The sequence below is a fragment of the Eleginops maclovinus genome, chromosome 10, assembly GCF_036324505.1.
Source record: "Eleginops maclovinus isolate JMC-PN-2008 ecotype Puerto Natales chromosome 10, JC_Emac_rtc_rv5, whole genome shotgun sequence".
In the NCBI taxonomy this organism is placed as follows: Eukaryota; Metazoa; Chordata; class Actinopteri; order Perciformes; family Eleginopidae; genus Eleginops; species Eleginops maclovinus.
In genome coordinates this window covers 14739702-14752899 of record NC_086358.1, presented here as the reverse complement: position 1 = coordinate 14752899, position 13198 = coordinate 14739702, and the positions used below count along the sequence as shown (strand labels likewise).

General features: G+C 39.9%; 1 protein-coding gene across 7 annotated transcripts in view; it reads left to right on the top strand.

Annotated features, from left to right (window-relative positions):
- thrab (thyroid hormone receptor alpha b) overlaps positions 1–13198 on the top strand; it is a 134750-nt gene that overhangs the window by 102350 nt on the left and 19202 nt on the right. For 4 of the 7 annotated variants that reach the window (XM_063893543.1, XM_063893544.1, XM_063893545.1 and 1 more), the window contains 5 exons: positions 1255–1316; positions 1772–1828; positions 5649–5749; positions 7127–7274; positions 8034–8239. In XM_063893543.1, coding sequence (XP_063749613.1) covers positions 1255–1316; positions 1772–1828; positions 5649–5749; positions 7127–7274; positions 8034–8239 — 574 coding nt within the window. The remainder of the gene's footprint in view (positions 1–1254; positions 1317–1771; positions 1829–5648; positions 5750–7126; positions 7275–8033; positions 8240–13198) is intronic. The other 3 variants (XM_063893547.1, XM_063893548.1, XM_063893549.1) reach the window with 1 other exon arrangement.

The following is a 13198-nucleotide window of genomic DNA, read 5'->3' as shown; positions in this document are numbered from 1 at the left end:
CGTTTTTTTAATATTGCGAAGCTGGTAGGGGGGTTTTATGCAACAATTATTTAATTACCACATATACACACAGCCCAAAATCCCAAAGTGCTTAAATATCTAATGGGAAAAAGGTATAACATCAGACAGCAACATTAAAGGGACATTTCCTCCAGATAATGATTAACACACTGCTACAGCTCTTTTACAGGGCTAATGTAACCAGGATTGCATTTTAACAGAGTGGACCTTCATTTTATACATGGTGTAAATGGAGTCCTGCTCCCTCTCCTGGAGCTGGGATTAAAGGGCCCGGCTGTGGGAGGAGAGCTGGAGGCTACCAGGAGTGTCTGAGAGCAGAGAGCCGGACTCTTGGGATTCTCAACACATCAAGCACTCACTGACTCTCTCTCACACACTCTCTATTCTGAAAAGCGCCCCCCCCCCTACTTAACTCTATCCCTCCTCCTTCTCAGCGCTTTCATAATTCCCTTCAGAGCAGCCAGTTCCCATCTGTGCTTTAGATGCCTTTCACATAGCGTCAGTGTGGTTGGAGGTGTGTTTCAGTGCACATGCTTGCTGAGAGTGTAGCTTTGCCTATGCTCCATGCCTAATAGAGTTGATGTTATATCTCTATTTATCGGCCGTCCCATGTGTACGCTAATAATTGGAGTGTTTTGGGGGTTGAGGTGTGTTTCCCACAAAATCGTTTTTTTCACCAATTCAGGCTGAGAGCACCTTATAGGAGAGAAAGTAGTGCCAATGAGTAAACATTCTTTCTTTGGTCTGGAAAGCTCCATAACATCGGCACCCAGTGCTTATGTTTTTGTTGGTGATGTAAGATGATTTAATGCCGGATGAGAAAAATACAGAAAAATTTGTAAAAGTCTGTACAGTAGGCTTTTTATGAGCTTATGACAAGTGCCTGAATCAAAGCGTTTTTAGATTTGAGGCTAAATAATATGCAAGCCTTTGTGTGCAAGCAGTAACATTTTGTTTTTGTCGAAAACAATCCTATGCAGCCACCACTGGAATCTGATTGATAAATGGTTTTATACTAATACCACTGTAGCCTACTCTTTTGTACTTTGCTTGGAAGTTTGAGGTAGCAGGAACGTGTCGAACTAGATCCCCTGCAACTTTTCCAGCAAAGGTTTTCTTTTATATGTGGCCTAACTGTACAGATTGCTCTTCTTGCTGATACATAAATGTATATTTACATGTCATTTCACTTATTTCTCTTCCTTTTTTCTCTTCCATTTTACAATCTTTCAGGTGGCTCAATGGCCCGAAAAGGAAGAGAAAGAACAGCCAATGTTCGTTGAAGAGTATGACTGGTGAGTAACGGATGACTGGTGTTTTGATTTGGAGAGAGAGACTTTCTAATGCAGCTCTGAAGTGGCAGCTAGGAAAGCAAACCTTCACTTTCGTACCTGAAGTGTGAATGAAGTCAGATTTTTTTAAAGTCTCTTTAGAAACGCACCTCTCCTTTAGAGAATAAAAGCTCTCAAATGCAGCAGGGAACCATTCATTTTGAAAATCGCTATCCCAGCAATTTTTTTCAGCTATATTAGACACATTTATAAAAGGACTATTGTAGCTGTCAGTCTCGCCACAGTGTATGCATGCAGTTGATCGACTGCACAGAAGCTAGTAATACATGATTCATTGCTGCCTTGTGTACATTACGATTTCGATTTGTCACCTCCAAAAGGAAAAAAGTAAAACATCTTGGCATCTGTCATCAATAAACGAAAGACTTCTGCTCTGTCTGCTTTCTTGTTGGACGCAGCACGTTGTCTGAGTGACAGCTCCAAATCCCCCGAGCTGAAAGAAGCGAGTAAAGACGGTAAGAGAGAGTGATAGTGACGGAGTTAGTAGGGTGGGAGGAACACCAACACTAAAAAAATGTACAGGATGGATGAATTGGCAATTATAAAATATATCTTCCAAGGCCATTCCTCTCCACATGTTTTCCCTCCCTGCAAGCTGTTTGTCTGCCTTTCTGCATCACTGCTGGAATCTTGTACCATATTCTACCTGTCACGGTCTATCTCAACTGGGAAACTATGACAATATGTCTGCCTGGTTGTATTAGATCAGATTACATGCACTGTAAGGATGTCAGCGTTTTCCTGTGGGAGAGTCAACCCTCGACCGCACTTCCAAGACACTAAAACATGCTTAAATATCGGTCAATGTTTTAACCACCGCTCATAATGCAGATTCAGTGAAGCAGCATACGTTATAATAGACTTTCTTAAAGCAAATATTCATTTCACACGTTTTTTAACATAAAGTTTTAAATGTGAAAAAATGCAGTTGCAGTTCTAGTGCTGATTTTGATAAATAAATAATTTACTAAATAAGACATGCCAATTATTTTTTCAAACAACAATGGATTAAATAATAATGTGAGATTTTTTAAAAAGGGGTCATTTTCAGAGAGAAACCCATGGAGAATTACTCTCAGATCTATTCAGCATTTTAGTGTCTTTCAGCTCATCATTTTGGCTGAGCTTTACTGCTTTGGATTCGTCTAATCATGTCAAATATAGTTTCTTCTATTTGAACAATCTAATATGAATGTAAATTAAATCACTAAAATAGTTATTAAACCTTTAAAAGCACAGCTCCGATTGATTTGATTACTGTAATTGAGCCCTTTTTATAGAAATAAATTGCCAGTCAGGAGAGGAACAATAAACATAGCAGTAAAAGGAATATTACATTTCTTATTGGTTCAAAATCCAGCTTCTGTACAGTTTTCCCATGCGCTGACGTCAATGTTGACAATCCTGAATATCACATCACTGTGCTGTTTTTGTGTTAGAACCTCCGAGAAACAATATTAAGACTCATTCAGGGACCCGATTCATACCAGCCTGATTTACACGCTTTGATAACACGAAACGACAGATGTTCTATGAAGGAAACTTGTGAAGACCAAATATTTCTCTATTCTATGCCACACTAGACAGATCTCTTTCCCTTTTCCTGTGTTCTGTTGGTGGAGGTATTGCAGCGGCGCTCACGCGTGGGGTGGGAAGCCAAAGCTGCAGGGGTATTGATTTTGGGCTTGGCTTCCAAACACAGTCCTCAGCAGACTGGCTCGGGGATCGGGCGGCTGCTTGCTCTGCCAACACTCTGGAGCTGACAATTTTCCTATATGATCATTCTCTGATGTCCTACTTATCTTTCCTCCAGTCTGTTTCTCCCCCCCCCCCCAGTGTAGTTTCATATGATTTACTCATTGTCCACTTGTGTCAATGTTTTTCTTTCCCCTCTCACAAGAATCCGGTGTCATTGTACTACGTTAGTTTTAATTAAAAATATAAACTCGAGCCTCTTTTGTTTTCTCTCTTTCTATTTAACTAATCAACGCAAAAAGCTCAATAGCTTTTCCGAGAAAAACCTAAATCAATCTGGGGGAAATGTCACCTTTGCTCTTTTGGCTGTCGTCTCTTCTTCTCCTCCTCCTTTTTCTCTCTTTCCCACAATCCCCCTCTTGCCCTCCCCACTCATCTTCTCAAATCTGTAACAACGCCAAAAGGCAGAGCCCAACTGACACTGCCAGTCACAGCTCTCACCACGCCTCGGTATACACACACACATTAGCATGTATGTCATGAGAACGTCACTCACAAACACACACGTATGGAGAGAGTACAAAGCTCTGCCAGTGTGTGTGTGTGTGTGTGTGTGTGTGCGCGTGCGCGTGTGTTTCTGTATTAGGTTGTGACTTGCAGTGTACCATCTCCTCCCCCCCTCCCAGTTTTTTCGCCATATATCTCATGAAATTACTGGATATCTGCTATTTCCTGTGTCTCTGTATGTGTTCACTCCCTCGGTCTCACTGGTCTTTAAATGGAAAAAGAACAAACTGTCCTATTCTCCAGTTTAAAGCAGAGGGACGGCGGCAGAGAGGAGAAGAGGAGCGTAGAGAGAGAACAATCGAAATACTGTACATTTTGATCAGCCACTTGAGTTTATGGAACCCTTACACCTTATAATAAATGTAGCAAATTCAGTTTGGTTAAAACCCAATTATATTAACATTACTCACCCGATCTGTAGTGTTGGGACCGCATTCATTTGAGGTTTGTTAATATGCGTTATATGTGGAAAATATGCTTTCAGTCTGTAATACATTTAAAATAAAGAGCTGACATGAGCTAAAGTGTTCAAACATTGCTCATATTATTAACCAGTTGTTGTCCAGAGTGCATCAGCCTATTACAGGACATGTCTATCAACTAGAGAGCTATTCAAAAGGATTTTCGAAAGGCAGTGATAGTTGCTCCCTGGACAAAGAGTCACATGTATCCCTGTGTTATTCTCTTTTGTTTACATTTAAATCACTTTATCTGCCTTTAAAAAAAGTCACATTTAAAGATGTGAGGCAGTTTCAGTGGTGGTCCAAGAGCTGTTGTTGATGTTATGGATTTTTACTTAATGTGTCTTTTTAAATACTCCTGAAATGTCTCTTGTTTTCTAAGTTGAAGAAGCTAGGGGCCTCTAAATGTGACTTTTCTTATAAACAAACAATATTTTTAGATTCAGTTGTTTATCTGCAACCACCCATTTTATGTTAAAGCCTCATAAATATATAAATCAGTATTAGGAAAATGGAAAAAAAGTCAAAGACAGATGTGAAGGAGTAGACAGAGACAGAGCGGATGATATACTGTATCTCACTTCAGTTACACAAGTCTACATAATTATTCAACTGTTGATATTCACCGGGGTCTGCCTTATCGCTTTAAATGTTGCTACAAGGAATTGTGGGACAGCATTACCTACTTTCCCGAGGTGAAGGCCAAGTTTAAAGGAAATGCTAAAGGAAAAAGGAATAAAAATGTTTACCTAAGCATTCAGCAAACTCTACCGGCTTTTATCATGGCTTCTTCTTACATATTTACCATCCTTTCACACGGTAAAAAAAACCTGATACCACTGCAGCACAGGTTTGGTAGCATTCTTCACTGTGGAGTAGCTTGAAACCAGTTGGCGCAAAATGCGTATAATGTCATACTCTTTCTTGTGCACCTGCAGGGAAACAAACAAACTGAGTACCCACTTGTAAAAACATTGTGCTTCGACAGGGTCAAACACTCCACAGGATCAATTTAACCTTTTACAGAAGTGCTGATTGTGTTGCCCTGCAGGTCAGACAGAGCACTGGATCCAACTGCTGAATGTTAATATTAAGTTCACGTCCGAGCCTTCCCTGAACAAGACGGGAGCAAGACTCCTGCTGCCATTGTGCTCTTCTAGATCACTAACTATGCTTTTACTTTCTTAATTCTCTTCAAGCCAAGCAAATGAATAAAATTACATAGGACATCTGAGAATAACTAAGTGCGTCCATGATCTTTGGAAGCTCATTATATGGTCTTGCAGTGTGGTTATGGTACAGTGAAGGAACAGTGGATGGCTAGTGTTAAGTGTTTCCACAGACAGCTGAGTGGAAATAATGTGTAGGGGTGTATAGGGTGGGGTATGTTGGCCAGTTAGAGTGGAGCTTAGCAGTAATGTGATTTGAAGGTGAGGTGGATTTAGTGTGAGAGTGAGAGGTATTGGTGTATAGAATATATTAAATGTTGAAAATGTATAAATCGTTTAACTCTGCCTAACGTCTCTGCCCTCGCCCACTCTCTCCCTCTCAGGGTACATCCCCAGCTACCTCGAAAAGGATGAGCCATGTGTGGTTTGTGGCGACAAGGCCACAGGCTACCACTACCGCTGCATTACCTGCGAGGGCTGCAAGGTACACACACAAACACACACACCAAAAGTTTCCGACACAGCAGGTTCATAACCCTCATAATATCTTCCAGAAAAACCTGATATCAGGCCTCTGAGGTCAGATTGTTGTACTCACTCATATCCAACACACGCTCTGAAGCAGTCTGTTCAAAGTAAACACACACCAAGGTCAAAGACACATTGTGTACAGCCACAGAAAAATGATATATAAACATATTTATATTAAAACCTGCCAGTCTGCCACATCAGCACTCAGCTCTACCAGTTATCTCCCTCGCTGTCACTCAGGCTCTGTACTTTGTGTTCCCAGTGGCATGTTGTATCTCAGGGCCTTGGATGTGATAGTAACAATTGATGCAGTTGACGTGTGATTGATTGGATGAAAAAAAAAGTATATTTAAACACATCAGATTCATGCTTATTATTCAACTCGTCAATCATAGCACTCAGTAATGTTATGATATCCTCCAAATGTTTGAGCTGCACCTAGTGTATGACAAGTGCTCTACAAATAAAGCTGTTATTATTATAATCTCATTTTATAATGTAATGATATTGAAAAGTGAAAATGTAAAATGTGTAAGTACACATTATAATTAATCTAAGCCTACTCAACTTTAGGCTTTATGTATATTTGAAATATACAACATATAAAAGGGGAGACTTTTTGACTTTAACTCAGTAACACACCCCCAGGATTATGAATGGGGATCCTTTCATGTATTTTTCTATTTTTAAAGACGGGGCCTTTCCAAAAGTATCACTGCTTTAAGTTAAATATCATTTCTGGGTACTGGTAACAGCCCTGCTGATTTATTTCCTGATAGGCCAAAGTCAGCCTCACTACATTGAGAAGTATACAGTAAAAATGTCACTCAGGACATTTTATTACATTATTGGTGAGGTTATTACATTATTGGGTTTTATTACATTTTTAGTAAGTGCACATTTATTATATTTTAGGTTTTACTACATTTCCAGAAAAAATATTACATTATTGGGAGATTCGGGGCCTAATCCATGAATTTAAATGAATTTCCAGCTCCGGTTTGTCCGATTCGCTCCTACGCTGTTGCGTTCAAGCAACTACAAGACTCTGTTAACATTTACACAAATTGCCTCATTTACTAGCAAGTCAGGTACAAACCAAATACCATTAAAGATTTCTTTTCTGAATGTGTTTTATCACACAGTAAGAGCAGCAGTGCTAATTAAAATCTCGGACAGCTTGTTGCAAACAGCAATGTGATGCGGTAGAGTCAAAGTTAGATTCTATTGTCTCCTGGCTTCAGCCTCACACTTGTCCTTTCATCGACTTTCTAAGTGGCTCTCTCCCTCAATCTTGTATCAATAAATGACCCTCGCTGTGTGTCTCCAGGGTTTCTTCCGTAGGACCATTCAGAAGAACCTCCACCCCAGCTACTCCTGTAAGTACGATGGCTGCTGCATCATCGACAAGATTACCCGCAACCAGTGTCAGCTGTGCCGCTTCAAGAAGTGCATTGCAGTGGGCATGGCCATGGACTGTGAGTGTGACGCATTTATACACACAATTGATGATTATAATGTATAAATACTCGCTGGATAGAAGATACTTTTTCTCTGTTCTAATTCTATAATGCATTATAAACAAGTGCATTATAATGAACCCAGAGCACTGTATAATCACATGCTTTTTGCAATACTTATAAGCATTATAAACATTTTATAATGCTTATAAGGCCAAGTATCACAGTGTCAGTGAGAGCGCTGCAGTTATGAAGTCTCACCATACTTGACCATTCATTAGCAGTCATTATAAATGCTTTATAATGTGTTATTGTTGACAAGACTTATGTGTGTTCATAACTATAGTACACAGTTACCGTTCTATATGCGCATTCATTCTGTTAACATTATCTATGACACCCTGGTCTATGATGTTTGTTTGGATTTCCTGAAAGGCATTATAGAGAGGTGTCGTATAGAATGTTACCGTAAGTTGTTGATGAATCTGAGAGTGCACATTTCAGATTGTGTTTTAAAACCCTTGCTTTTTTTTAAAGAAAAGGAGTGGTGCAGAAGGGATGCAGGGGACATAAAGATGTGAGGATTGTATATAGAAGCGTTGTGTAGAACTGTATGTAGAAGCTGCATCTCTAGCCGATGTGCAGACGTTAGGCAACACGCAAACTAACTACATACATCTTTTATGCTTTCTTCCTCTCTTCTTTGGCACCTTCTTCCTCTCTGTCGTTCTCCCTTCTTTCCCTTCTGGGCCTCCTCCTCCCCTCATCTCCTCGCAGTGGTGCTGGATGACTCGAAGCGGGTGGCTAAACGGCGTCTGATTGAAGAGAACAGGGAGCGACGCAAAAAGGAGGAAATGGTGAAAACCCTCCAAAACCGTCCAGAGCCCACAGACAGCGAGTGGGAGGTGATCCACCTGGTGACGGAGGCCCACCGACACACCAACGCTCAGGGCGCACAGTGGAAACAGAAGCGCAAATTCCTGGTAAGAGAAGAAAAAAAACAGCCAATTAAAGCACTGTTTTATTCTCAAAACAGCATTGTTTACCAACTAAAAGGTTCCACTTCCTGTATGGTTACATGGAGTTTGAACATTTTAATCAAGTAAACTTCTGACCAAATATTCAATCATCTATCGAATCATCATGGCTAATTGCTTCTTAGGTCTTATATTTATAGCTATGGCCATATTTTCTTTCTGTACTGGTAACCTTATGCTTACCAACCTAATGCTGAGATCTAAGAACACCACCACAACAACAAACATTTTAGATAGGTTTAAAAATACTACAAAACAATGCTTTTGCGTTTGCCCTAAATTTCGCCTTTGAAAACCAACTGGTTGTCTAACCCCTGGTGTTTCTCGCCCTGTCTGATAACTCAGCTGGTAGTCTGTCAAACACAATGCTGTAATGTAAAGAAATTCAAACACAAACTAAAAACGGAGTGACCTTTTACTTCCAACCCTATGAAAACGCTGTAAACAAAAATGACAGATCAGAGGGGAATCGGTGTTTATTAAAACAGCAGTAACAAGCTCCCTGGACTTGTTGACTCTGTTTAAGTGCAAAAACATTCCAACAGCTGCCACAGGGGTAATTTCACACTGTAAACTATGTAGTGCTGCTTTAGTGTTTGTGCTTCAATTTTCCTGCTTTTAACCCCTTCAGAACCTCGCAGCAGGGTGGTGTGCATAATATCCCTACACACACACACACATACATTCTCAGTCCCAAATGATAAGGGTTCAGTGGATCTGGGTGAGCTGCAGCTATTCCTTTTTCTGCATAACTGACTTTCATTGTAGCTCTTTATGACTTCTATAGCTCTGTGTTCCCAGCTGTATGTTTCTGTGTGTTTATTGCTCTGTTCTCTGCAGCGTTTTGGGGGGCTTATTCATCCTAATCCTTCTGGGCTCTTAACCATCCTTAATTCCCTTCATAGTTTTCATTCACATGCTGTATTAATCCCCTTCCCAACTTCACTTTATTGTTTACTCTCACTGTGTCTACCTTTACTTTCCCCTCTATTCATGGGCGTCTGTTTTCTGTGGGCTTCCTCCTTATCACAGCCAGAGTAAATCCTCAGTTATGAGAGCAAGTCTGCTTGTTGGGCAGAGTTGCTGGCTGTCAGGGTTTCTCTCTGTGCCTCCCTGCTGCGCTGGTGCTCACATTCATCCTGGACAGCCCTGCCTGGTGTCATTCACAAACACAGGCGCTGACCTCATGTTCTGGCCCAGGATTATCCGAGGTGCTTGCCCAGTTTTAAGCACTCATTAAGAATTTCACAGCAGCATTGGAGCTGAGCTCAAGGCAAAATCAATGGGCTTCTTTTTTTTTATATACGCCAGGGAAGGTGTAGGTTGGTGTAAGATTGGAGAAGTGAGGGGGGTTAATTTGGAGAGGGGTTTATAGCATGTGTGCTAGCAAGTAGCATGGAGGAAGTTGCTTCGCAACTAGAAGGAATTGGTCGGGAGTGGTGGGAAGGGGGCCAGACGGGAAAAATGTAGGTGAGGAGGTTTGAAGCTGAGAAATTAGAGGATTTCCTTCAAGAGAAAAAACACATTTGAAATTGGTGTTAAAAGTAAGACTTTTTTCATTCTCCATTTCTTCATGAGTCAAGTTTTACATCACAGCTATAATAATAAAACAGGATTTAAAATACAGCCATCCATGCTTCTGTGACATACAGTATATCTTAGCCCTGAGCTGGGATCATCTAAAAGGATAAACTGCTCTATTTTACACTGGTTTCACCCACTAACGGGGCTCTGGAGGGTACAGCTGCTGAACCCTGAATATCTAAATTTACATGCTAAGCCAACCGGGATGAGCTTTGTCAGTCCTGTGGGGACGGCAGCTTTAAAACGGCAGAAGCGACACACACACTGTACTTATAGCTCAAAAATGACGACTCCAGTGAAGCGCTGATTACATTAAGTTCTGCATCAACATGCGCAAAACACTGCGTAAAGGAGAGGAAGCGGCAAAAAACGAATCTCAGACTAAGTGCCCTACATTTGTTAATTTCATTTTAAAGAGCTAACCGGCCATGAACCAATACACCTACTCACCAATAATTTAGCGCATTATATTTGCACTTAAACAATGATATTATGTTGGTACTAAAGCTCAGTTTTCACTGCTGCACGACAACATTAAACACGCTTCCCTTATGTGTATAACTGAGCCCCATTTCAGCAAAAGCACATTGGTCTCAGTTCTAAAACAACGCTAGAGATTCATCTACATATATGTGTAGGACTAGTCATGATTATTGGTTACCATTTCTATTATAAAATGCTTTCAAAAACTTGATTGGTTGGATAGCAAATCTCATTTGGGGTAGATACAATAACAGCTTACTGTATGTGACAGATATAAAAAGTGGAACATTCAAACAAATGGGAATGGGTTTGCTTTTTAATGCTCGAGTAATATGTAATGTCTGCAAACTGACAAAAGATGCAGAATAAATGTCTTTATTTTATTCAGGTGAAGTGAATTGAGCTTTTTGAAAGTGTTCTTCTTCAAACAATAACTAAAATATACACGCTCATACGAATGATTAAGTATGAAGGCAGAACTGTTATTTTACTACATGAACTCCTTACTCGTATGTACTCTCCAACTACTATCTTGCTAGCAGATGTCAGTCTACATTTATGCTCCAAGTCTTTTATTTAGTTTTCCACGCCAAGAGAAGCATAAACTCTCTTTGGCAGCTTTTCAAATCACACAAATCTTAAACTTTATCTCAAGACGTTTGCTGTTGGTCTCAGCGACATTAAATAAATTAGACGGCTCTACTGGCTAGCGCAAAATGTTCTACTCAGCTATTCCGAAACTAAATAAAAAAATCAGAGATGGACTTGTGTGATTCAGTGCACGGAGGACATATGGTTTTAGTTGAACCCAGACATTCAGAATTTCATGTTCAAAGACATCAGCATTTTTCAACGACAAACTTGCAGTTCTGCAGTCATAAGGTGATCTTATCATCTTTTCACGCAGTGTACATTTCTGTACCGTGTATCTGAGCATATTATTACCAGATGATAACTATATTATCGGGAAAATTGACCCAAGGTTAGGATCTTTATATTTTATTTGAATTAGAGTTTCCTTAAAGTGCACAAAAGGTGAGTTGAGAAGCCAGACATCTAGTTTGGATCGACAACTCCATCAAAACCCGGGATATGTTCATCTTTCTGAAATGTAAACACTCAACTCATAATACCTATCTTTTCTTAATATAAAAGATATCTTCATCACATAAAGAATGAGGCAAGTAGTTCATAGAGAAGTGATGAAACCATCTGAGCCTGATAAAAAGATCATTTATCTTCCCTGGCTCCACTGGAACCATCTTTCTAACACTAATCTATCTGATATAGGGTCAACAGTTGAATCTCAGCAAATACTGGAACAGATATACATTTAAGAAGCCCCCCCGCCTTTCTCTTCCCACTTTAGCATGCGCCAACTCCAAGTCTCTACCCGGGTTCATGTTAGTCCAAATATCATGTGCGTCTTCTGGGACATTCAGCAAATGTTTTTCTTTTTCTATACGTGACAAGTGAAAGTTTCTTTAGGAATGCTGAACCCACATTAAGCTTTATGATATCTCCTAACATCATTTAGGCTCCAGACCAACCAGTCTGTAGAGCAGGAAACACATAATCCCTCTCCAGCTATGCGGGTACAGCCAAGTGTTTTCCCTGGATGCCACCCAGATGGCCATGCAGCAAATAAACATACATAAACAGTTGCAAGAACATCTCGTTAGTCCATGAGAAAGCACATACAGTATGAAGATGTGAAGACCATTCACTAACCCAAATATACGCCTCAAACATTTTTCTGTAATCACTCAGCTCCAGTGACACGTGTAGTATTAAGATTTGTTTTCTTAATAAGTTGCTTTCATAGATGACGGATGTTTAAACTCTCTTTTCATTAAAAGTGGGAAAGCTATCTTGAATTGTAAGTGTACATATTACAGAAAAACACATCATTCTCTTGGTTCAAGCTTTATTGTGTTTTCATCCTCTGAGATGTTGTTCCATATGTTATGACTGCAGTGTTATAAGATGTTTTTTTTAATCATCGAACAAGATCAATCATCCAGTCTCTAACCATGCAGATATTTAGGTTTTATTTGGCCAAAAGTCTCTGAGATTTCTGCTGCCACGCCAATGCAATGGAAGTGAAAGTGAATGAAATGTTATGGGGCATTTAAAAATGGAATTTAAAACCCCCAGAATCTCCTGACCTATAGACCTCACTGTGTCTCTGAAACTAAGACTGCCACTAATGATTATTTTCATTATTGAATATTCTGATGGTTTTCTAGATTAATATTCTATAGAATGTCTGTGTGTCAGTCCAAAACACAAAGATATTAACTTTGATATGGTATTAAACAGAGAAAAGTAAGAAGCCTCCATATCCTACAGAAGTTTTTGTCATTATTACATGAAAAACATCTGTCGACTCATTTATCAATGAAGCGCCAATAGAGATCACATACTACAAACGAAATCGTCCCTTTAAAATCATGACGAATAATCAGTAGGAGGTTCCATTATTTTGTAATCTCACTTATATCAAAACTTAGTCGAATAAAAGGAAACTGTCTCCCTGGCGTAGGTACAGTAAGTCAGAAAATGTGTTCCTCTAAACCAGTTTAAAGAAACCCTCAAACAGTTGGAGGTGAAGCCTCCTTGTTATTTCTGTCATCAGTGTGAGTAGTGTCTGGTGAGTCTTGCGGTTTGTTTCCAGGCAGTGTGCATCCAGCAGCTCTGAACCTTAGCTGCTCTCTCCCGAGAACCATCCCCTCAGCACTGAAATGAAAAATGCCACTGACCTCACCGAGTGAAACCAATGCTTTGTTTTGGCTCTCGCACAAGTACTCGCAGTCCATCAAAGTTAATACTACCATT